Source organism: Peromyscus eremicus, chromosome 8a, assembly GCF_949786415.1.
Source record: "Peromyscus eremicus chromosome 8a, PerEre_H2_v1, whole genome shotgun sequence".
Classification (NCBI taxonomy): domain Eukaryota; kingdom Metazoa; phylum Chordata; class Mammalia; order Rodentia; family Cricetidae; genus Peromyscus; species Peromyscus eremicus.
In genome coordinates, this window is record NC_081423.1 from 33,899,091 (window position 1) to 33,923,461 (window position 24,371).

The following is a 24,371-nucleotide window of genomic DNA, read 5'->3' on the forward strand; positions in this document are numbered from 1 at the left end:
ACACCCAGGCTGACCACTGGACCCTGGGAAAAAGGGAAGACACAGAAGTGTGGCCCTGGCTTGGTGCAAGTTGGGGCTGTAGTGAATCTGCTCTGATCTCACAGGCTGGCCGGGAGGACCGGAGACCTGGCTGGTGTCTAGACAGGATGCTGAGTGAGCGAATCGATACCAGCTCTCTGGTCACCTGGCAGAGTCTACTTGAAGTTGCTTTGATGTTTGTCTCAGAAGGCAGCCTCACATCTGGGGCAGCCTCACATCTGGGGCAGCCTCACATCTGGGGCAGCCCCACACCACACAGGCCCCTTCAGGTTCCAGACTCTCATCCTGTCTCTGAGTATATTACAGGCATATCCTTGTCCCCTGAGTGCCTGCCCCCAAACAGCCTCATCTCCCTCCCACATGGCTCAGCGAGCTCCCCAGGTGCAGGGAAGGGCTTCCCATGGTAGCCAGCCACACCCTGTGTCCTCTCCCCCTGCATCCCACAGAGCTCTGTTTCTCAGCAATGTGGGGATGTGAGCTAGCTCCCTCCCCATCCAGTCAGAGCCAGGGCTGTTCTGAAGAACACCACATCCTTCACATCTGCTGCCTGCTCAGAATCTATCTCCAGTCTCTCCCATCAGTCTCCCTCCATATCCTCAAGGCCTGCTTCCCACAGCGTGGCCTTCCTCCTTCTGTGGCCAGCCTCATTCTCCTCACTCACCACATAGGTGCTTTAGGAATTCTATATTCTTTGGGGGCCTATGTTATGGATCCCCTTTTTACTCAGTCCACCTGGCCTGGGGAAGGGTAGACAGCACCTCAGCCCTCAGCTCGCCTCTCTCTGAGCCCTCCCCAGGGGGCATCAGTTTCTCTTCTGGGCTCTGGTGCCAAATCTGAGTGATCATGGCCCAGGAACATGGAGCTAGGTCACTGTAGTTTACATGTTCCAGTACTGAAGCAGTTTTGTGGAGATTTTGTAGTAACAGAACAAAGAAAGTTATAAATCAAGGCATTTAAAAAATACACCGGTGGAAACATTCAGTGGGTAGATGGTACAGCAGGCTGAGGAACCTCCACTATAGCGTCCTCAGCACTCCAGCTGGCAAGGAGTGTTTTGTTAATACATTCCGAAGGTTTTTATCTGTTTATCAGGATGTTAGGTCTGACACAAAGGTTGGCAAGGAATGGATCTCCAGAGGGCTAAAGACAGCCAGGGAGAAGTTGTAATTAGGCTATCAGATCAGCAATGTTCCAAATCCTCCATAGTCACTGACATTCTATTAGCCAATCAATGTACGCAGACAGCTCCTTTCCAGGAATTCTTCCTTACATGGCTCACGAACTCCGTAGTCCTCCGGTATCTGAGAGCACACAGTCTGATCCACACCGATCTACTGGTGTCCCTGTCCACCCATCAGCAGCAGACCCCCAAGTCTCTCACATCCTGCTTTCTGGTCCATGCTCAGAGGCAGGTCTGGGAGTGGGTACCAGACCATCGCCATCCCAGGTCTCCAGAGTTGCCACTGGCTGTCCTGGTGGCTCCCCTGATCATCCAGGAGCTAGCCCTGGCAGAGGAATCCCGTGGCCTCCAGGGCCTCTCTGGGGTGAGGCTGAGGCTTGGCCACCGCTGAGATGCTTGGCTGTCCCTGCAGGCATGTGGCTGGCTTTTTGGATGGGCGCATGCATTGCAGCTTGGAAAAGGATCACAGCAAGCAAGTCCTTGTTGTCCACTGCTCCCAGCTCTGTCCTGCTTCCCCTCTGCCTTCCTCTGCTGCCCTGCCCTCACCTGCCCTGCCCTCACCTGCCCTGCCCTGCCCTACCCTCACCTGCCCTGCACTCTCCTGCCCTGCACTCTCCTGCTGCCCTGTCCTCACCTGCCCTGCCCTCACCTGCCCTGCCCTGCCCTACCCTCACCTGCCCTGCACTCTCCTGCCCTGCACTCTCCTGCTGCCCTGCCCTCACCTGCCCTGCCCTCACCTGCCCTGCACTCACCTGCCCTGCCCTCACCTGCCCTGCACTCTCCTGCCCTGCCCTCACCTGCCCTGCACTCTCCTGCCCTGCACTCTCCTGCTGCCCTGTCCTCACCTGCCCTGCACTCTCCTGCCCTGCCCTCACCTGCCCTGCCCTTACCTGCCCTGCACTCACCTGCCCTGCACTCTCCTGCTGCCCTTCACTCTCCTGCCCTGCACTCACCTGCTGCCCTACACTCTCCTGCCCTGCACTCACCTGCCCTGCACTCTCCTGCCCCACACTGTCCTGCCCTGCACTCACCTACCCTGCACTCTCCTGCCCTGCACTCTCCTGCCCTGCCCTCACCTGCCCTGCCCTCACCTGCTGCCCTGCACTCTCCTGCCCTGCCCTCACCTGTGACTCCCCCTTCCTCATGAATGTTAGCATTTCCTCTGCTGTGTCCTCTGCTGCACTTTAGCCTGTCAGTCACTGTACCTGGAGATCCCCATCAGCGCTTACGGATCTGTCCCCCTCCTCCTGCACAGACACCCATCATGTGGTGACTTCTTTGACCAGATCCTGATCGATCTCAGTCTCCAGATCCTCAATTCTTTTTCAACTTGATTTTTTAAAGCATACTTTAAAAATTTCATAGTGTACATGATGCATCTTTGTATTATCCCCCTCCAACTCCCTCCAGGCTCCCCCAATACTTTTCCCTCCCAACTTCAAGTTTGCTTTTCTTTCTTAGTCAAGGTAGTGCCACCCATGCACTCACGGGTGTGCGGCTGTCTCATCAGAGCATGACTGACTTACCAGTGTTAACCACCTCCAGAGTGACTCTCTCTCTTCCCAGCACACAGCAACGGCCCCAACTAGGGGCCTTGGTACCCACAATCTGTGCTGTAATACTTTTTAAGATTTATTTTTATATTTAAGTGTGTGTGTGTGTATGTGTGTGTGTGTGTGTGTGTGTGTGTGTGCAGGTGTCTGGGGAGGTCAGAGGCATCCGGTCCCCCTGCAGCTGGAGTTACAAGCAGTTGTGAGCCACTCAACAAGGGCTCTGGGAATCCCACTCTTCTGGAAGAACATCAAGCCCTCTGAACAGCAGAGCCGGCTCTGCAGCTCACCCCCAGGCCCTGCCCCCTGCTGCAATGTTTAAATGGCTTGATCTTGTGCAGACACCACAGCTTCTGTGCATTCACCTGTGCGGCGGCCAGACATGTCATGCCCAGCTCCCCTCCCCATCCTCTGGCTCTTGTTGGTTTGTTGTGCCCTCTCTTCCAGAGTATTTCCTGAGCCTTGTGGAGGGCAGGACTGATGCAGATGTCACTGCTATGACTGAGCGCTCACTGTTGAGACTTGGTTTTGTTTTGTTTTGTTTTTTAGTACTCACTATTTCGGGTGATACCACATTGAGTATCTTTACACTTTGCCCGCTATTTGAAGGTACAGGAAGGGTGAAGTTCTTCAGCTGAGTTTCCTAGCTGGTGGTGGGCACTGGCTGTGGAACTGAGAACAGCATCCGGACCTGTGCTTACTTCTAATTTTTAGACAAAGTATCACTAAGTGGCTGCCCTTGAGTTTGCAGTCTTCCTGCCCAGCCTTTTGAGGAGCTGGATTGACAGGTCATGTACACCACTAGTGCAGCTTAAAGGTTCATAGAAAAGAGCACAGTGACCTTCTAGGAGCTTGCTAGATACATCCCCCCCCCCAGCATATAACCATGCCACACAAATTTGGATTCTGACCATGTTATATGCATATTTCTTCTATAAAGAGTGAGGCTGAACATCTTTTCACATATTCAAAAGCAGCTGTGATGTTCTTTTCTGGTAGCTGTCAATTTCATTTCATTTGTTTATTTCCCTTTATGATTGTTGGACTGGTTCTTATTGATTTGTAGCAGCTTTTTATATATGAAGGGTTAATATGTTTACATATTTAAGTACATCTGACATTGGATGAACTCATGCCCATGTGCAGGATCAAGCCAAGGCCCTAAAAGGGAGGAGTAGTCTGGTGTTCACTAGGGGTTTGTTTTTGTGTGTGGAACCAAATTGTTTACTGGTTATCTAAGAAAGGTTCTGTAATAAATCACATCTACTTTGTGCTGTCTTCCAGGATGGGAGAGAAATGAAGGTAAATAAGCAGGCAGTGGACTATGGCCCCTGAAGTGCCTGTTAATGTGGGGCTGAGGGCCAGTGGGCTTGCTCTGTTGTGCCAGAATATGTCTATTATCTGAGGCTCTCTAGGCAAGTAGAAGGATGCCACTCAAGAAACGGACATTCATGGCATGGCACGGAGGCTACAGGCTGATCTGGGGGGCTCACTTTGTCCCATTTCATGAGCAGCGTTCTGCTTCTGATCCTTTTACATTGCCTGGCAGGATTTAAAACTTAGAGACAGTGGGCCAGGGAGACAGCTCAGGAGGTAAAGTGCCTTCTGTGAGCATGAGGCTCTGAGTTTGGATCTCCACAGTCACATAAGAGCAAGGTGCCCTGGCTCCTGCCTGTAACCTGCACTGGGGTTGGGGGTGAGTGACAGACAGGAAAATCCCCAGGGCTCTCTGGCCACCAACCTTGCTAAATGGGAACTCCAGGTTCAGTGAGAGACCCTGCCTCAAAAAATAAGGTGGGGAGCAGTAAAGGAAGACACCTGCCATGGGCAAGTGCACCTGTACACACACACACACACACACACACACACACACACACACACACACACACCCCTCAGCAAGGTAAAACAAACAAATCAGAGATATTGGTGGGCATGGTGACTCAAGCCTATAATCCCAACAGTTGAAAGTTAGAGGCAAGAGGATCAGAAGTTCCAACCTTGACTATACAGGAGTTTAAGGCTAGCCCAGACTCCAGACTCCACAAGACCTTGTCTCAAAATAAATAAGTAAGTAAGTAAGTAAATAAATAAATAAATAAATAAATAAGTAAATAAATAAATAAAATCAGAGACACCAGCACAAACCCAGATTTTCAGCCTCCTTACATAAAAAGAAGGCCCAGCAACAGGGATGGCTCCCTGCCAGTCACTGCCTTCCCCTTTGGCTTAAGGCAGCCTGGACCACATATGTATATCCCCCTGCCCAGAGGCCAGGCTCCCACATGGCTTTTCCTATGGGAGCAAAATGTTTTTCAGGAACAAAAAAACAAAAGATAAGCCAAGAGGACCGCCTGTTTTGAGGAAGAGAAGAGAGTGTGTTTCTTCCTGGAAATACAGAGGTATGTAAACAGTGTGTCTGGCTGGAAGAGAGACTTCTAGAAGTACGCTCTCTTGGTGCTGCAGACAGAGTCCTTGCAGCTGGCTCGGCAGAGACCCCAAGAGTCTGGGAGGCCTGAGTGAGGATTGCATTTGGCTTGGGACCTGGGGCCAGAGGCCTGTGGCCCCTGCGGGCTGTCAGTGTGATGGGAGTCATGGTAACCACTCTCACAAGGGAGGTAGGACGGGTCAGTGACCACAGGCACCCACCTTAAAGCCACAGTGAGCCTCACTGAATCTAAGCTAAGCCTCGTGGCTACCTCCCCTGCCAGCAATGGCTGCGGAAGAGACACATATGTCTGTCTCCCTTCAATGTGAGCAACTGGCTGCCCCTTCAAGAGAGATGAACACCAGAAGCTGCTTCAGCCCCCACAGCATCTCCCCGCCCTCTCCAGCCTCTGCTTGCTCAGACATAGCATAAGGATAATGATAGTTTTCCATTGAGTGACAGGTCTGTTGACCCCAGTTTCTTTATTTCCACGTAGTTGCTTGGGGACCTGAAGAGGGGTGAGAGGTTGCTTAGTTCCTCCAGGAATTCACCTCAGGAGCATGTGTGGGAGCAAGTGTGAGTGTGTGTGTGGGGGTGGGTGGGTGGGTGGGTGTGTGGGTGTGTGTGCATGTGTGGGTGTGTGTGAGAGGGAGGGTTACCAGACATGTTCAAGGATGTGGATGTACATAAGCAAGTGTATACACGTGCAGGCAAAACTGAGTGTGTCACTGTGTGTCTGTGTGTGACAGTGTGTGTCGTGAATGCATGTTTGGATGTGTGTATATCTGTGAGTAGAGTTTTTGGATGTTTGTAGATGTGGAGGTATGAATGAGTCTGTGTGAGTGGGTGTGTACAAATGCGTGTGAATATCAGTATGGCAACTGCATGTGAATGTGAATGTGGGGGTGATGTGTGGCGGTCACATGACCCCCAGAGGACTGTGATGAAGTGGTACTGCACAGGGCCTGCAATGGAAGGGTCTTAGTTAAGGTTTTTATTGCTGTGAAGAGACACCATGACCGCGGCAACTCTTACAAAGGAAACATTTAATTGGGGTGGTGGCTTACAGTTTCAGAGGTTCAGTCTGTTATCATCATGATGGGGAGCATGGCAGCGTGCAGGCAGACATGGTGCTGGAGGAAGAGCTGAAAGTCTTACATCTTACAGGCAACAGGAAGTTGACTGACTCACTGGGTGGTATTCCGAGCACAGGAAATCTCAAAGCCCACCCCACAGTGACGCACTTCCTCCAACAAGGCCAAACTCACTCCAACAAAGCCACACCTCCTAATAGCGGAAGTTACAGAAATACTTGGGCAGTGAACAAAGGGAGATAAAATGAAATTGTAGGTTTGGGGACACTCTGGTGGCTTGTCTCAGGGCCTGAAGCAGGTAGATAGGAACTACTCCAAACATCAGGCCAGTCCAGAAGGAACAGGGTTCCCACACGCCAAGTGGTGGCTGAGTCTTGGGCTCTGGGGTAGATGAGGCTATTGGTCAGCAGGTGTGGGGAGCAAGGAGTTCCTTAAGTTCTTAGTGACCTCTTGTGCTTTAGTGAAAGCCAGGGCAGGTGCCTGCCTCGAGAAACTGGGTTCCCATGCACAGACCCATTTACCTGCTCCATCTCCCAGTGAGCTGGCCTCCTGCTGCCTGGCATGGCCACATCAGCTTTTAAACAGGACTGCATAAGCCAGTCAGTTTTGTAGCTGGTTCTGTTTAAGGGGCCCCTGGTAGCGAGATCAGGATGTATCCCTGGTACATGAGCAGGCTTTTTGGAGCCCATTACCTATGGTGGGACACCTTGCACAGTCTTCATGCAGTGGGGAGGGCCTTGGTCCTGCCTCAACTGAATGTACCAGGCTTTGCTGACTCCCCATGGGAGGCCTTATCTTTTCGGAGGAGGGGATGGATGGGTTGGGAGGGGGAAGGCTGGGAGGGAGGGAGCGAGAGGAGGGATAGAGGGAGATCTATGGTATGTAAAATGAATTTTAAAAATTCCTTTTTTTTTTTTTTTTTTCCCGAGACAGAGTTTCTCTGTGTAGCTTTGGAGCCTGTTCTGGAACTCACTCTGTAGACCAGGCTGGCCTTGAACTCACAGAGATCTGCTTGTCTCTGCCTTCCGAGTGATGGGATTAAAGGCGTGCGCCACCACCGACTAGTAAAAAAAATTCTTAATAAAAAAGAAGAAAAAAAAACTTTGTGCAAAAAAAGCAAACAAACAAACAAACAAAAACTGAATCCTTCATGATTTTGGGAGACTTGCCTAACAGTGTCTGTCCTCTGCAGCCTTGGGCTATCAGGATGGTAAGAGCCCGAAAAACTGGGCCTGGGAATCTCCAGCCAGAAGGGTGATGGCTGTCTTCATCCCTCTCCCCTGATTCTCAGGGCAGTGTCTCCACCCCACCCCCGTACCTCCCACCCCCTCTTCAGTAGGAAAAGCCCTTCCAGGCTGCCCTGTGGATCAGATTCGTGGGACTCAGCTCTGTCTCCAATTTCTGATTTCCTTCCTTCTCTAAACAGGGGTATCAAATTAAGCCTGGTCAACACTGTGGGCTGAGAGCAGGCTCCGTGCACCCAGCAACACAGCAGTGCCTTCAGGGTTTGTGGGAGTTGGGGAGCCCCTGCTCTCCCCCTCCACCACAGCCCAGGTCTTTCTCAGGCAGGAAGCATCACGAGAGAAAGGCTGGTAGGACCCACAAGGGTGTGGAAAGGCCCCCATCCTCGGGTGCTTAGGTACCAAATTCACACAGGGAGTCTGACGGGGCAAATTCAGAACCTATGGAACTGAGTGACGGGGAGAAGAACTCAAGATGTACCTCGGGGCCTCTATTGCCGGCAGCCCAGTCTGCACTAGAAACTCACCTGTGGGAGAGGCGGGCCCTGGGGAAGATGCTCAAAGTCAGGCTCAAATGCCTGCTGCCTATGGAAGACAGGGGAGAGACCAGAAGGACAGAAAGGAAAGCCTTGGCCTCACGTGGGTTTGCTGCAGTATCAAAAGAGATACGGTTTGTGGAGAGGGGGGTGGTGCCTGACACTCTTTGGGAGAGGGGGACAGAATGCCACCCTCTTATTGTCTTACTGTCTTGGGCTGAGCAGGATGTGGAGAGGGACCAGGAGGGGGGGAAGCTGCCTGTGGTTTCTATGTGGGGCTCCTGGGGCAGACCCAAGGAGCCTGGCTGCCGTCCACTCTGCCATCCATCCCCCCATCATTCCAGGAGGCACCGGGGCCTGGGAGAGTTCCTTGTGTCTCCTGGGCTGTCAATCAATGATTGTGTATCCAATTGCAGAGATGCTCCTCCCATGTCCTCAGCGTGGGGGGAGAAGATCAGGGACTCTACTTAGTCCTTCCTTAGCTGGTCAGGAACAGAGAGAAGGACCGGAGGATAGGTGGACAGCTGACTCTCTCTCCCCTCAGAAATCCTAACATACCTCAGGTTTGCCTGGGAAACCTTTGGGATTTCTCTGTTCATTTCTAGGTGTTTACACACACACACACACACACACACACACACACACACACACACACACACATTCTGGGGAGTTTGTTTAGATCTACAGTCTGTGAGCTGATGTCTCTGGAGCTGTGGGGCCCATGGTGCTCAGCAGTCCTGAAAACAGACCCTCCGTGTATTATGAACACCACCCACTACGTGCTCCCTTGTGATATGGTCCAGTTGGTAGAGTGCTTGCCAGACATGCACTGGGTCCTCGGGTCACTCCTCAGCACGGCATGAACCTATCTGGGGACACGGCTACAGTGTCAGCACTCTGGTGGGGGAGGCAGAAAGCTCAAAAATTCCGGGTCAGCCTCAGCTACATAAGAATTTGAGGCCACCTTGGACTCCATGATATAAACTGTCTATAAACAAGCAAATGAATGAATGAATGGTGAATGAATGAATTCCAGTGATCCAGACACCAAGAAGTCACCTGTGAGGTCTGTCCGAGGGGTGAGTGACGCAACTCCTCACGGCTATTCACGAAAGCATGTCCCTGCTTCTCCGGCCTAAGTGACAGCCTTGGTTTCACTGTGGCTAAAAATCTGGTGACTGACGTTGGTGGCCCTGGGTCGCTGCAGGTGGGCTCTGAGACAATGTCCAAAGCAAAACCAGAGGCGCTGGTGCTGCAGCTGCCTGTTGTCCACTGGGCCCAAAGGCCGGCCGTTGCTGCCTCGGAGCGGCCTGTGGGTCCGAGGGCAGTGCCCAGGCTGCTGCTGGAGGCAGACAGGGACACCCTGCACCGCTGGGCCCCTGCAGTGTCTGCTCGGCTTGTTTCCACATCTGGGGCACCCTGCACTGCTGGGCCCCTGCAGTGCCTGCTCGGCTTGTTTCAACATCTGGGACACCCTGCAGTGTCTGCTCGGCTTGTTTCCACATCTGGGGCACCCTGCACTGCTGGGTCCCTGCAGTGTCTGCTCGGCTTGTTTCAACATCTGGGACACCCTGCAGTTTCTGCTAGGCTTGTTTCCACATCTGGGACACCCTGCACTGCTGGGTCCCTGCAGTGCTTGCTAGGCTTGTTTGCACATCTGTCCTACAGAAGCCCTGTTCGCACCCTACAGGGCTGCTGTGAAGAACACACACATGAGCCTCGGTTTTCACGAGACACGTGTAAAGCCCCTGTCTTGCTGGTTTCTGTTACCAATAACAATCTGCTCCCAGGCTGAGGAACACAGCTGGCCATGGCCTTCTTGCTGGCAAAGTGCCCACATGGCCCAAGACAGGGACCTTTGAGAGACCAGGCCAACGTGACTTTTGGAGCAGCCTCACTTTGTAAACCCACACGTGACATGCGTGGATGAACCCATCCGTGAGCGGGAACCCTAGTCGCATTGAGAAGGCCCCTCAGCCCTGCCTCTCAGTGTCTCCAAATGGGGACTAAGTCACAGCAGGAGCTTCACAACAGTAAATCACATCAGACCGGCACTCCGTGTGCCCAACATGGGATGGGCTTTTGGTCCATGTTTCCTGTGCCACCTTCATGGACATCCCTGCTAGGGGGCTTTTAATGTTATGCTTTGGCTGAGGTTCGTGGGGAATCCGCACCTACCCTGTAGTACCACCCTGTAAAGTCCCAGCAGCAACCAGGAAGAGCCAGTCAGCCAGTTCCTCTGTTTGCCTGGACTCTGGGCAGAGCCAGGAGGGGACAAGAGGGCCAGAGGAGTGAGAAAATAGCCGATCCTAGGCTGGGGGCGGGGAACCGGGGGCAGGCTACTGAGAGAGTACACAGTCCGGCATACATTGACCTCAAGCTTCTGCCAAAAGACATACAGGACCAATCCTGCGTGACATGGGGTCAGAGGAACAAAGGCTGGCAGGTAGAGAGGACTTGGATTTGAAAACTCCACAAATGGGTTCAATATCAACTCCTGCCGGAGGCCCAGGTCAGGGCCATGGCAGAGACTGAGGCTGGAATGGGGAGTTTCAGAGACTCCAGGAGGAGAAAGGAGGCAGCTTTGTAGGGCTGGGTAGACAAGGGTGAGCTGGGTAGTTGGGTGGAGGTACAGGAGGATTTGAGCGAGGCAGTCAGCCCTCAGGGGATCCAGGATGCGTGTAGTGTGAGGTGTCCCAGGGCCTTGTGGAGCAGTATCCAGGAAGCCGCCTGATGTCCACATCAGGGGCTCCAGTATGTGCACTGTGGGTTGCTTACAGGGATCATCTACCCTGAGACACGCTTCCACAGGCTGTGCGTGACAGCAGGCTGCAGGCTGGAGCTCTGGCCATGCTGGGCTCTGCGACATGGGTCACCAGCACCCCACTTACCAGTTTCCCCCTCATTCTAGATGAGATCCCAGGGAATCTCCATGGGGGCCTGTGGGTGTCTGTGTTTTGTTCTGGAGTTCACGGTAAATATTTTCACTCAGTCATCTGCCAGTCTCTCCACTGGCTCCCGCCATCTGGCGGCTTTGTGTTGGGGAGACACTGGAAAGGAGACTCAGGGCCAGTTTCCTCCCTGGGGTATGCTGTCCCACAGAGAGAAAGCTTGGCTTCCTCAAGGCCAAGGCTGGTCCCCAAGACCCTCCTTTAGAAGGGACAGTGCTTTACTGGCCTCTCAGCTCCTAGCCTTGCTACTTCTTGGAGGCCCCAGGAACCTGGTTGCTGAAGGGTGGGGTACAGAGGCTTCTTGGAAGGTGGTACCGGGAGAATAGGTGGGTACGAGAGGGTCCTGCTCAGTCCAGCTGTGCTTAGCGGCAGAGTGGGGCAAGGGTGTTCTGGCGCCTCAGGTGAGGTCTGGGGACAATAGGCCACCTGTCCCTGCTGCAAATAAAACCTGAGAGACACTATGAGAACGGGCACCCAGCACAGTGGCCTGCACACTTCTACAGGAACACTGTAGCGTCATGTCCCAAGGGCACGTATTTTGGGGGGTTGGCCCACTTACTTAGGCTCCAGACCTTAAAGACTTAGCAGGTTTTCTCCTCACCCCACACTGGGCTCCTTGAGAAAACAGGAGGTGAAAGCCTGAAACGGGGGAGACTGTCACACCTCGGGTCTCGGTAATCTCAGGGTGCTTTGGCCAAACTATCTGGGGCATCCAGCTGAGGTCAGTGCACATGATGGTGTCGGGGTGGGGGTCGTGCTGGGGCTCTGTGGTTTCAAGAGACAGAAAGCCAAATGAACTGATTCAAAGAGCTGGAGAGCTGGGGAGCCGGAGACGTGTGCGCTGTGCCACCAGCTGTTTGGGTCCATTTTCTGTGGCTGTAACAAGTGCCCGAGGCTCGTTTCTTTATAAAGAAAGATTATTTGTCTCAAAGCTTTTTTGTCAGGTGACCCTGTCTGTGCGGCCTTTCTCATAGTCAAGCGATCACAAAGGAGAGCCCTGGCAGAGGGTCCACCAGGGATCCGGGGCCGTGGCTTGCTCTTTCATCACAGAGTATTCTCATGGGAACGATGTCTCAATGAATGACGCTGTCTCTTGTAAGAGCCGTGGCCCCAGTGACCAAACACCTCCCATAGGAGGTTAAAGTCCCATCAACTCTCGGATAAACCACACAGGGACAAAGCTTCCACCACGTGAACCTTTGGGGGCTATCCCCCCAGACCACAGCCCAGTCTCAGCACCTGCTTATTACTATCTTAGTTTGATTTCCTGTCACTATGATAAAATACCCAACAAAAGCAACTCAAGAAAGGGCTTATTATGTATGGCTCAGAAGGCCAGGTCACAGTCCATCATTACAGAGAAGACACAGCAACAGGACCCTGAAGCAGCTGGCCACGTCTACAGTCAAGAGCCAAGGACAGTGAACTAATGCATGCATGCCAACGCTCAGTTCACTTTCTCCACTCTCATACAATACAGGGTTCCCTGCCTGGGGAATGGTGCTGCCCACAGTAGGCAGGTCTTCTCACTAATCAAAATAAGCCCCCACAGACATGCCCACTGGCTAACCTCATCTAGACAGTCCCTCACTGAGGCTCCCTTCCCAGGTGATTCCGTCTTGTGTCAAGTTGATGGTTAAAACCAACCAACACAACATCTCATCTCTGCTTCTTGGGAAGAAGAAGCTGCCCAGCAGCCCTGGAATCACACATCATGGCAGCTTCTCATCTACACCAGCGGTGTTCTTGGAGTTCACTGCCCTGGCTGGACACATGGGTGCTTCTGAAGCTGGGGGCTTCAGAATAAAGCTAAGTTGGACTTGGTTTTCCAGAGCCATTTAGACTTGGAGAGGGAGACTGTTACTGATCAAAACAAAAAAATAAAGAATGAACACCCAGTATAGTGGAGCTCACTCTGCTACCCCAGCCCCTGTAGCTCTGAGAAGGCAAAAACACCCAGGGAAGCCGAGATGCTCCATGTCCCCCACCAAGGAGCATCCAGTGCTCTAGCAGAACATTATTTAAGGACCTCACCACAGGCAGGGTGACAAAAAAAGTTCCCTTCCTTCTCCAAGGGCCACTTTTTCGTCCCTGAAGAAGCCTCGGAAGGTGGAGTGGGCCTGGTACCCCCAGGTTCCCATTCCACGGAAATGCACAGTTCTTCAGCCCCCACCTCTGAAATGCGCAACTAAAGCTGCCCTTGAGAACCGGTACCCGTTCTGGCTCCCCCATTCCACCTCGGATCGCAAAAATGGCACAGAATGAGCTGCATCTGTTGGAGCTGCAGCAATTAATTCAGGTTTGGTAATAAAGTTATAAAGACTGGGCTGAAATAACCATAATGAGCTCCTTTTAATAAGACTCACCAGTGGGACTCTGTGCTGATGGCCCCCCTGGGGCTCAGCCTGCTCTCCGCTTCCAGAGCCTCCAAAGAGCCCGCCTGCTGCCAAACAGGGCCTCTTGCCGTGCCCTGATTATGCACCTAGGTAAACATATTTTATCTTAATGACCATCTTCGGGGGAATCTACAGTCACAGAGTGATTATGTCTTCAAAGTTAACAACCGGAGGACTGACCTTCCTGCAGATGACCTCGCCTACACTGGCGCCTCCGTGTACGTTCTGTGAGCTGTGAGGCCGCCGCTGCCCAGGAAAGCCCGAGCCATCGGCAAGAAGAGCTGGGTTGGGCTAGGGAGATGTCTCCTCTGAGAACTCACATAAAAAGCCAGGCACCGTAGACTGTACACCTGCGATCCCAGTGTTCCTGTGGGGAGGTGGACAGCGGAAACAGGAGGCTCCCCGGAAGCTCATGGGTCAGCCTGGGGTACGCAGCAGCTAATGCCACCTGCAATAAGGACCAACACCTGAGGCTGTCTCTCACCTCTACAGGTGCACTGTGGCAAGCCTCCCTCTCCCTTTCCTGAGCAGTGTAGTAGTTCCTGTTCTCCCTGAGTCCTGGGGAAGGGAGAAATCTGTTCTAATCTACATGATTGATGTCTTGGGGCGGCAACACGGTATGTTTCCTCTGCGCACGAAGTGCCTTAGCAAGCTGTGGTTTCAGCCATTCACCTTGCTGAGCCAGCAGAGATCTAGGACATCCACAGTGTCTCGCAAGCATGTGACAGTGAAGGAGGGCAGCAGGCAAGAGCCTGGTGAACTACAGAAAAGCATTTAGCTGTATTTTCTTCTAGCATTTCTACGGCTTCATTCTGATTACACCAGATTGTATCAGTCAGTTTTGCCTTATAACAAAATGCTGGAGGCAGCTAACCTTATAAAACAAAGGGGTTTATGTAGCTTACAGTTTTGACACTTCAATGGCATGACACTGGTATGGGCTTAGCTCTCTTGCCCTCTTCTTCCTCCCTCCCTCCCTTCCTCCCTCCCTCCCTCCTTCTCCTCTCTCTCTCTCTCTCTCTCTCTCTCTCTCTCTCTCTCTCTCTCTCTCTCTCACACACACACACACACACACACACACACACACACACTTTTCTTGGGCTGATCTTTTGTTTGGATGGACCCTATCTTTCAGTAGCTTTTTCAGAAGAAATAATCAGCAGGTAGATGTTCTGGAAACTTGCACGTCTGGAAATTTCTCTGTTCCAGTGTCGTAGGTCACTGAGAGTTTGGGCATGAGATGGCAGTCAAGCCATCTTCCACAGGATTCCAAGTGTTCCCTTTGCTTCATCGTTTGCCTTCTTCCAATGCTGCATCCATTCCTTTGTCTATGCTTCTACCGCCTGCTTGTTCCTGCCTGCCCTCTATGGAAGCCTGCAGGCTCTCCTGTCTGCTGAAATGTTGTAATTGTCTGATGTGTTTTATTCTCCTCTGCTGGGCACTAAGTGAATCTTTTTTCGGCCTGGGAACACACTCTAGTTAGGGGAACTTTCTAGAATGATCGATACCCTCCTTTCTGGTTTTCCATGCTCTTTACGAAGCTTCTGTTATCTGTGTGGTATGCAAATGAGCAAAGCGTCTCAGTCTATTATCATTTTGCAGACTGGCTTACTGCTTCACTTTGTAGGAAAGCCCTCGACTTCATTTTCCAGCCCTTTCACTGACTTGATCATATATTTCATCTCTTAAAAAAATGTCCAGGAACTCACTCTAATGTTCTCCTCCCGTTCTTGTTTAAAGTGTGTAGCATCTCCTCTCAGCATTCAGAGGACACTAGCACAGGCTTCCTGCCCCCAGTTCTCTGCAGAGTCCACTTCTTTCCTCTGTTGGAAATTGTTACAGGTTTGTAGAAAAAGAAGCTGGCCTGGATCCACCCTTTAGATAGGCTTCATTAGGAGGGCTTTGGGCTCAGGACTAGAGAGCCATGAGGAGCCGCCATGGGAGAGCTTTCAGAGAGATGGACAGCCACAGGGCCCTGGAGGGAGAAAACATGCTCCCTTCCATCCCCCCAAAGGAGCTTTATTGGTAAAGGTAACTGCCATGTAGAGAAGGGAGGTCCTAGAAGTCATACCCTTCAGTTCCAGAGGACCAAGTGAGTTTCTGACCTTTACAGGTTTTCGGGGTGGGTAGGCAACCTCCACACTACATGACCTGTGCTGCCAGGAGTCACACAGTAGGCTAAAGAAAGTTGAACCGTTGTCCTTGGTCTGGGGCCAGGGGACTGGGCTTGCTCATGGCTGCAAGGGGGATGGAGAGAACTGGACTCTTTGAGGAGCTGTAAGGTCAGAGTGTATCTATCAACTCTGTTCGTGGGGAGTTGCGTGGGGGCTCTGGGGGAGAGAGGCAGGTGGGGAGTCTGTGATCTCACGTCCCTTTTCTGTTATGGTGGGTGTCAGAGGTGCCCACCAGACAGATGGTGGCCCTTGGCTGGCCACTCATTTGTAAAGGTAGGTGGTAAACATGACCACTGCGATGACTGGAACCCTGGTGTTTGTAGGTGGGTTCCTTTTGCTCCTTGGTTCCTCAGAGTGCTTGCCCAGGCTCTATCTGGAATGGTGACTGTCTGGCCACCAACATCTTGGGAAGCAACAGAAGAAGTGGTCCTTCACTGAATCCTCCAGTCTCTAGAATGGCACCCTCACCCTGAAACACACCAAGCACTCACATCCCAGAGACCCTTTACACTTTTTCAAGGAAGACTCCAGCCCAATGCCAGTCCAGCAGAGGGGCATGGGACATGGGCAGGGATTGGCACTGCCCTTCAACTGATCTGCCCCGACCCCACTTCTGGATGCTACTTGCTGCATCAGTTTCCATGCTTCGGGGGACTGTGGCACAGACTAGAAGGATCCTGGCTCTTCTCCATAGCAGCTTGAAGCTCAACTTGAATATATCAAGTTTATTGCGACGAAAAGCTCTCCTGCTTCCCGGCCGATGACTGTTCTGATATTGCTTCTCTTCTGCTTGCCCTGGGCTTATAGCTTTGGGACTTTAAAAATAAAAGTCCCCGACTGACACTTTCCAGACAGATGGATTCCAGAAAGGAGTTAAATGGGCCGTTTATGTTCAAGCCTTTATTTTTACCCAGAAGTCTGGGTGTGTCCTTGGACATTTTTTCAGTACATTTCATGATATTAACATACTCTATTCTAGTGAATGTGATTTTATAATATATAGTCTTAATTTGAAGGAGTTCCTTTTCATTAATCTTTTCCACACATGTTGTCTTCTAAGTAAGTTCTGGAATTTGTTAGAGTTTAATGATTCTTTTGCGATTGTGTTACACTTACAGATTAATTTGGATGAGACTAACTTCCAATCCAACACTGTATCATTTTTCTCTTCACTTATTATGGACTCTTTCTTTTTTAATTTTTGGAGTGTTAGGCTGTATTACCTCTTGCTTGTCTTTACACCTTCATCGTTTCTATTTATTTCTCTGTATAATGATGATTGTGCACCCTCCCCCAACCCAGTTTTCTAGCTGGTTGTTGTTCTGGACAAGCGAGTTATCGTCCGCTGCACTCTCACTTTATGTAAGAGGAGATGCGTCTACTCCTCGTGGGTCGGGCAGGACTTTCCACAGAAGATCTAGCCTTTCCTTTGGCCACTTTTTCAGCTTCTGCTAGTTATCTCTTATGCACTTCTTTACATCAACTGTTGGAATTTATACCTTCTAGTTAGTCTATGCTTATTAGAACTAAAGGGGTTTTTCAAAAAAGATTTATTTATTGTTTTATGTATATGAGTGCTCAGTCTGCATGTGTGGCTTTATGTCAGAAGAGGGCACCAGATCCCACTACAGATGATTGTGAGCCACCATGTGGGTGCTGGGAACTGAACTCAGGACCTCTGGAAGAACAGCCAGTGCTCTTAACCTCTGAGCCATCTCTCCAACCCCAGAACTAAAGGTTTTAAGGCCTTCCTTTTTACAGTAATTCCTGATTTTTGTTTCAATATTAGTCATTATAAACACAGTTTTTTGGTTTTCTTTGTGTCTGAATGTCTTCTCCACATGCATGAAGGGGGTGTGTTTTATTTTTTTGCTGGTTTGAACACTAGATTGTTTTATAAATTCAAATCCTTTATGCCCATCCCTAGTGTTTTCTCTAACTCATGGGTTGTTTTCTGGAGTAAGTGTGTGACTGTTCACACCTAACTAGGCTTCTCCTTCTCCTTGCATCCATTTGGTGCACAGGTGAGAACATTGGGTTTCCTCTCACATCTTCTTCAGACCCTATTTGCCTCAGCAGCCCATCCCCTTAAACACCCTGGATTTTGTTTTAACTCACGAATGACATTAAGACGCATCATTTTTTTCATTTCCAATTAGACGATACATGTTTAATTTCTTCACCCCATTTGTTTTAATCTGTCCTGGCCCCTCTTCTCTTGGTTTTCCCTCATGTAAGTCATTTATAGCTGGCTCTTGTTCCAGTTTATACTCCTCTACCTGTCACCACGCTTCCCTCCTGCTCCCACCCACCAATGCCACTTTCCTGGCCTTATATGCACCAGCCTCTCCTTCCAGACTAGCCACCCTTCTGCTAGGCCTGGGTCCCCACTGCATGTCTCTGCTATGGCTCAGCCCCAGGGTCCCTATGGGGAACTGGGGAAGCTGAGGCCTCCAGACCCCTTGGTCACTGTCTTCCAGGGGTCTCCATCCAAGGGCAGAGAAGCAGTGAATACCAAAGGAAATCCACAAAAGATGTCAGGACTGCACACAACTGTCACTCCTGGGGGAAGGGAAGAGGATGCTGTCTGGGGGAGGAGCTGAAGGAGGAGAGTCTTGGAACTTAGGATGAAATTAGGATGAACCTTTTCAGCTGGAACCTGATGGATGGGAGAAATAGGGAGGATCGTTCCAGGTAGAGTCTTTCCCTGTCATGGGAAAAAAGGACATGTGCTTCTCTGGGTGACAATCCCCTGCCCTGACTTACCCCATTGTCCCCAGTGTTTAGTGAGGTGACGGAGGTGATACATGTGGGTTGTGTCAGTAGGCTTTGCATTAACTTTGACAAAATACCAGCAAGAAACAACTTAGAAGGAGGACAGGACCTGGGTCGCAGTCCAGTGGTTGGGGGCCACAGTCACTCGGCCCTGCTGCTTCAGGCTGTACTGCGGCAGCTCACATCATGGTGTGGAGGAGGAGGCTTCCCATCTCATGGCCACCAAGGGGCAAGAGAGTCAGGAAGGGGCTGGGATCCAATAGCCCCATCAAGGGTGCATCCCAGGTAACCTAACTTCTTTTACTAGGCCTAGTCTCTTGAAGTTCCCATCGTCTCCCATCAGTGACACAGGCTGGAGCCTGAGCCTTGACCATATGAGCCTAGGAGCCATTTAAGGGTCAAACTTTATTAGGAGTGGAGATCAAACACAGCGTCCTCTTCCACAATCTCTGAGCTCAATGAAAAGGCAGGCAGTAAGACTTTAGAGCTATCAGTTATAGACTGCCCTCTGAGTGGTTTGGGGGGCTCCTTCAGCACTTGATCGTGAGCAAGAAAACTGTAGAGGCCAGCCCACCAAAGGCACTGGCAGAGACTTGCATGGGGCCCTGCAAGCCCTCAGGCATCCTTGCACTATAGGGCTGGCATCAGCCCTATCCCACTCTGACTTTACAGACTAGAGCCCAGGTGTCTTTTCTACCAATTTTGGTTCCCCTAAACCAGCCCTTGTGCTGGTGGAGCATGGGGGTATCCTCTAGGCCATGTTGATAATATTGGAAAGGTTGGGCATGGTGGTACATGCCTGCAGTTCCATCACACAAGAGGCAGAGATAGAAGTACAAAGGTGTCTGGTCTACAGAATAAGTTCTAGGACAGCCTGGGATACAGGGTAAGATCCTGTCTGAAAATCGATCAAACAAAAAACCGGTGTTGAGGAACATACCCACACTTTATTGTGGACTAGATTCTTATTGCAAGGTCACACTACTCCTAAAATAAGAATCATTCTTTCTGTTGTTGTTGCTATAGGCAGGGTCCCATGTGTTCCATGATAGCTTTGAACTCCCTCTGTAGTCAAGAATGACCTTGAACTCCTTACCCTCCTGAGGGCTAGGACTCTAAGTGTGCACCACCATGACCATTTTACACAATGTTGGAGGATCAAACACAACCTGGGAAGCATTCCACCAGCAGGTCTGCATGCCCAGATTCAGAATCATTGTTCTTTAAGGAAAATGTTACTACTGGACCTAGGCCTGGTCTCAGGTCCCAGCTCCTCCTCTCTGGCAATGTGGCTTGATGGCCTCAACCTTTCTGCCCTTTTATTGCTCCTTGTTGATTGCCTTAATCCATTTTGGGCTACTATCACAAAATACCTGACACTGGGCTATTTATTAAGAAAAGATGTTTATTTTGCTCACTATTCTGGGGAATGAAAAGTTCAAACAACATGGTGTTGGGCTCCTGGCAAGAGCACCCCCTGGCTGTGACACAGTATATCAAGTGGCATGATGGGGTAGAAATATATTCCAGAGGAAGAGAGGAAGCCAAGATGAGGGGCCGGTTCCCTCTTTAATAAGAACCAGTCCCCCAGGGGAATAACGCAGCCCCAAGAGCCTTACCCCGCTTCCATGTGATGGCATTGGTTCCTTAATGAGTCTGGAGCTCCTGTGATATTATTACTTCCTCTAGGCCCCACCTCTTAAGACTCTGGCGTCTCAGTAACTCTTACGTTGGGGACCATGCTTGCCGCTCTGAGACCTTTCAGGGACAAGCCAGCGGGGTATGAGAACAGCCAGGAGCCCCTCCTTTTTGTGAGACCTGAACGCAGTTTCATCACCGTGAAGGGCTGTGCACATGTCCTTGTCCTAGAAGCCCTTCTGAGGATGCTCGGAGGTGCAGCTCGCAGCCCGTGGGCTCAGCACCCTTTGCTGTACAAAGCTTTTGTAGGTGGCTGCTGCCTCAGTCTTCCCTGGGTAGGAGCTCTGCTTCTCCCCACCCTCCCCACAGCCTGTTGGTCTGCTCTCAGCAGCTTTCCTTTGCCTTCTAGAGACTCTGAGACCAGGGCTCTTGGATATGGCTTCTGCTGTGTCATCCTTATCAAAGCAGAGAGAGCTCCAGATGCCATATGGAAGGGTCCCCAAGCAAGGGAATGCCAGGAACCAACTATCTTTTGTTTACTCATTTTAAAAGATAGGCTCCTGTGACAGACACACAGGCAAGGGGAGGGTCAGCCAACCAGGCCATGGCTGCTGGGGCCCCTGTTCTCTCTCTAGCATCTGTCAGCCCCCTCCCCCTGGGGGTGGGGGACCAGTGATTTCTCCGTGTGTGTGTGTGTGTGTGTGTGTGTGTGTGTGTGTGTGTGTGTGTGTGTTGATAGGAGAGGGAGCTGCCACAGAGGAAAGATGAACCGCAGGCAGCAGTATCTTCCTGCCTTAGCTGGAGATGGACAGCATTGACAGTTCATCACCCTGTCTGCACTATTAATGAAGGATGGGACATATGGTCATGTGAACTATGGGCCAAGGACCAAGTGGAACAAAGGCCTTTAGGTCATGCCAGCAATCCAGCCTGGTTGAGTAGGCTCTGAAGACCAGACCTGCTGTCAGAGGGACCACTAGGAGATTGGCCTAGGACCTTTTGGGAGCTTGTGGCTGGCCAGGGAGAGACAGGCATATCAGGACCAGAGTTTAGCCAGTGTTAAGGTCATAACCATTGTGAGGAAGACGGGGGTGAACTATCTGCCTGACTGCCAACTCCCAAAGGGACACAGAAGGGCAGGAGGGCAGCCAGACCAAGGTTCATCTGGTCCAAGGCCTGAGGGCAGCAGATCCCATTGCCTTGATCTACCTGCCATGTCCTGAGCTAGCTGGAGACCTGAGGGAGTTTTCAAAGAGTCAGACTGCTTGGAAGGGCTGATCCATCTCTCCACTCCCAGGTTTGGGGACCTCTCTACCAAGGACTGGGTTTTAGAGAAGATGTTTTAAAAGGTAATGCCCAAGAAGTCACTCCCTATGTTAGCTAGTCTTGGTTGTCATCTTCAGACCCTGGGAAGAGAGCATCACAGTTGTGGGTTACCTCCATCAGGTTGCCTTATGGGCATGTCTGTAGGGCATTTTCTTGACCGTAAACTGATGGAGGAAACCCTAGCCCATTCCTAGGCTGTGTAAGCCAATAAGCAGAGATCCTCCGCGGTTGCTGCTTCAGCGCCTTCCTCCAGGTTCCTCTCTCGACTTCTGATAATATCCTAAAACCTCTAAGCCAAACACACCATTTCCTGACCAAGTTGGCTTTGGTCAGTCTTTTATCACAACAGGAGAGCACATTGGGGACCCCTCCCCACGAAAACCATCAGGAAAAGAATAATGTCAGCGACAGTAATCACCATGCTTGAGGTGAAGTTGGCACCTCCAAAGCATCTTTACAAAGCCTCCTTGCTTCGGATGCACCTAGAGCCCACGGTTTGGCTGAACAACTGTGCCAGGTCGGCATCACCGCTGGCAGGTGGCTTCCCTGGTGACCTAGGCCCCTATGTGGCCTCTCTCGGCACACCTAGGTGACCCAAGGCCGGCCCCGTCTCTTAGTTTCTCAAGAGAGACTGGATGTTCTCGATGATTTCCAATGTGAAATCTTCCAAGTTTCAAATGCTGTCAACAAAATTAGGCATTTTTTAAAAAAACACCTTGTGGCCCCAAGGAGTACCTCTCCAGTCTGCTCTTCTCCCCCCCCCCCCCCCCCGCCGGGGGCTGCCTGTGTGTGACCCTGAGCAAGCTAGGGGCAGAAGGTGGTGTCTAGCTCTTTCCCCAGGGGAGAACTTTTTCTGGGGAAATCACCATCTTTGCTTCCCAAGGTGGCTCTGAAGGTGAGCTGTCCCTGCTTGCTGAAGACGCAAAGAAATAAATGCATGAAAATAGAGCAGCGATCCCTCAAGCCTTGTGTCAGATTTAAGTCCCAGGCGGCTTCTCTGGAAGCATCAGGATGGCCCTGAATTATCTCCAGGCAGCTGAGCAGAGCAGTGCTTAGCTCTGCATGGGGCCCTTCCTGCTGGGCTGGCCCATTCCCCATCCCTAGAGCAGCCCTGGACAGGACCTGCCGTGTTTGTGCATGTATGTATCGCATGCACGTATGTATCGCATGCACATATGAGCATAAGGCTGTGCACTATAGATGTTCATTTGTGGTTTAAGCATATACGTGTCTGTGCCTGCAGGTTTATATACGTATGGTATATGTGGAGTGTGTGTGTGTGTGTGTGTGTGTGTGTGTGTGTGTGTGTGTGTTATACTATCAGTTTGTAGTGTTAAAGGTAAGCTTGAGGGCATGAAGTGTCTGCCTGGTTGCCTGCCACATAAGGGTTCCTTGTCTGTAAAATGGAGACAGTGATTTGTATTGAAGATATACCCACTGTGTGACTGAGTGAAGAGATTTGCCGGGTAGCTGATGGGGGTGTGTGGGAACAGAACCATGTGCCAAGCGTCCTGGGCTCTGGTCCTGTTGGTGGTGCAGACCCTTTACCCTCAGCTCAGATACCTCAGCCTCTACTTCTCAGCATGACCAGTGCGTTGCCAGGTACGGACCTACGGGGGCAGTTAGTCAGTTCTCTCCCAAGTCACACTGTGGGAGGTGTGATGAGAGGGATTTATGGGTCTCTGAGCATCAGCACTGGGGTTGACGGCAAAGTTCCCAGGTGGAGACCCAGGATATGGGTGTCAGACTGGTCCATTCCTTGAAAGATTGGGAGATAGTTCTAGAAGGAGAGCTAGGAGTGACGAGACACCATGTGACACATACTGTCTGTGCTGAGCCTCAGTTTCCCCAGGTTGTTTGTTTTTGTCTCTATTGCCCCCTCTCTAGACTTCTATTTGTTCTACAAATGGGCACAATGCTCCAGGTTCAGGGTGCCATGAGTTTTAAATGAGACAATGGTCACTCTAATGCCACCCTGATGGTGACTGAGTTGTACCCAGATGGGTTCTGTCTTTTTGTGATGCCCCTGGGGAAAGGGTGCTGGGCTGCTACCAAAGAAGGTGTCCTCTCCTTCCAGGAGCCTCCCGGGCCAGCCTGGAAAGCCTCAGCAGAGCCCTGGGCGTCCTGGAGGAGCGCATCAACAGCTCACGGCGGAGGGTGCGCAGGCATGCCACCGACGATGACTACAACATCGAGGTCCTGCTGGGCGTGGATGACTCAGTGGTCCAGTTCCATGGGAAGGAGCATGTGCAGAAGTACCTGCTGACACTCATGAACATTGTGAGTCAAGGCTGCGGGGTGTAGGGAATATGAGTGGATCAGTTTCTTGGAGGCAGGACTTGAGTAGGGCAGGGAATTGGGCTTGGGTAGGGACTAGGTAGTGGCTGGGTGGGTGTATGGGTGGGTCCATCAGAGAGTAGGATGTTGGCAAATGGGGCTGGAAGATGGATGTGATGGTTAATGTGAATTGTCAACTTGACAGACTCCAGAATCCCCTGGGAGATGGGTCTCTGGGGATGCCTGTGGGAGATTATCTGGACTGCATTAATTAAGGTGGGAAGACTTCACCGTTCTGGGCAGCACCATCCCCTGCCTGGAATCCTGGGCTGTGTAAGAGGAGAAAGGGAGGCAGGCAGGAACATTCATCCCTCTCTGCCTCCTGATTGTGGGTGTCATGTGACCAGCTGAGCTCTGCCATCCATTCATCCCTCTCTGCCTCCTGATTGTGGGTGTCATGTGACCAGCTGCCCCAAGCTTCCACCTTGATTTCCCCACTATTCCTCATAGTCCCTTGAAGTGTGAGGCAGAATAAACTCTTTGTCACTTCAGTTACTCTTGTCAGAGTATATTATCACAGCTTTGGGAGAAGAAGCTGAGACAGAGGGGTACTGGAGGGCTGGGCTGGACTCAGGTTGGGCCTTAAGGGGCAGAGCTGAGCTGGCAGGCTGAGATCTTCTCCATTCTGGGTGGTGGGCTCTCCAAAGCCCTGCCAAGAGACTAGCAGTTGGAGGACGGACCAGGCTATGGCCGTGGCTGTGCCTCTCAA

The 24,371-nt window shown here is 51.4% G+C and overlaps 1 protein-coding gene across 1 annotated transcript in view; it reads left to right on the plus strand.

Moving 5' to 3' along the window:
- Positions 1-24,371, plus strand: part of Adamts2 (ADAM metallopeptidase with thrombospondin type 1 motif 2) — a 209,611-nt gene that overhangs the window by 118,894 nt on the left and 66,346 nt on the right. The window contains exon 4 of the mRNA XM_059270462.1: positions 23,403-23,605. Coding sequence (XP_059126445.1) covers positions 23,403-23,605 — 203 coding nt within the window. The remainder of the gene's footprint in view (positions 1-23,402; positions 23,606-24,371) is intronic.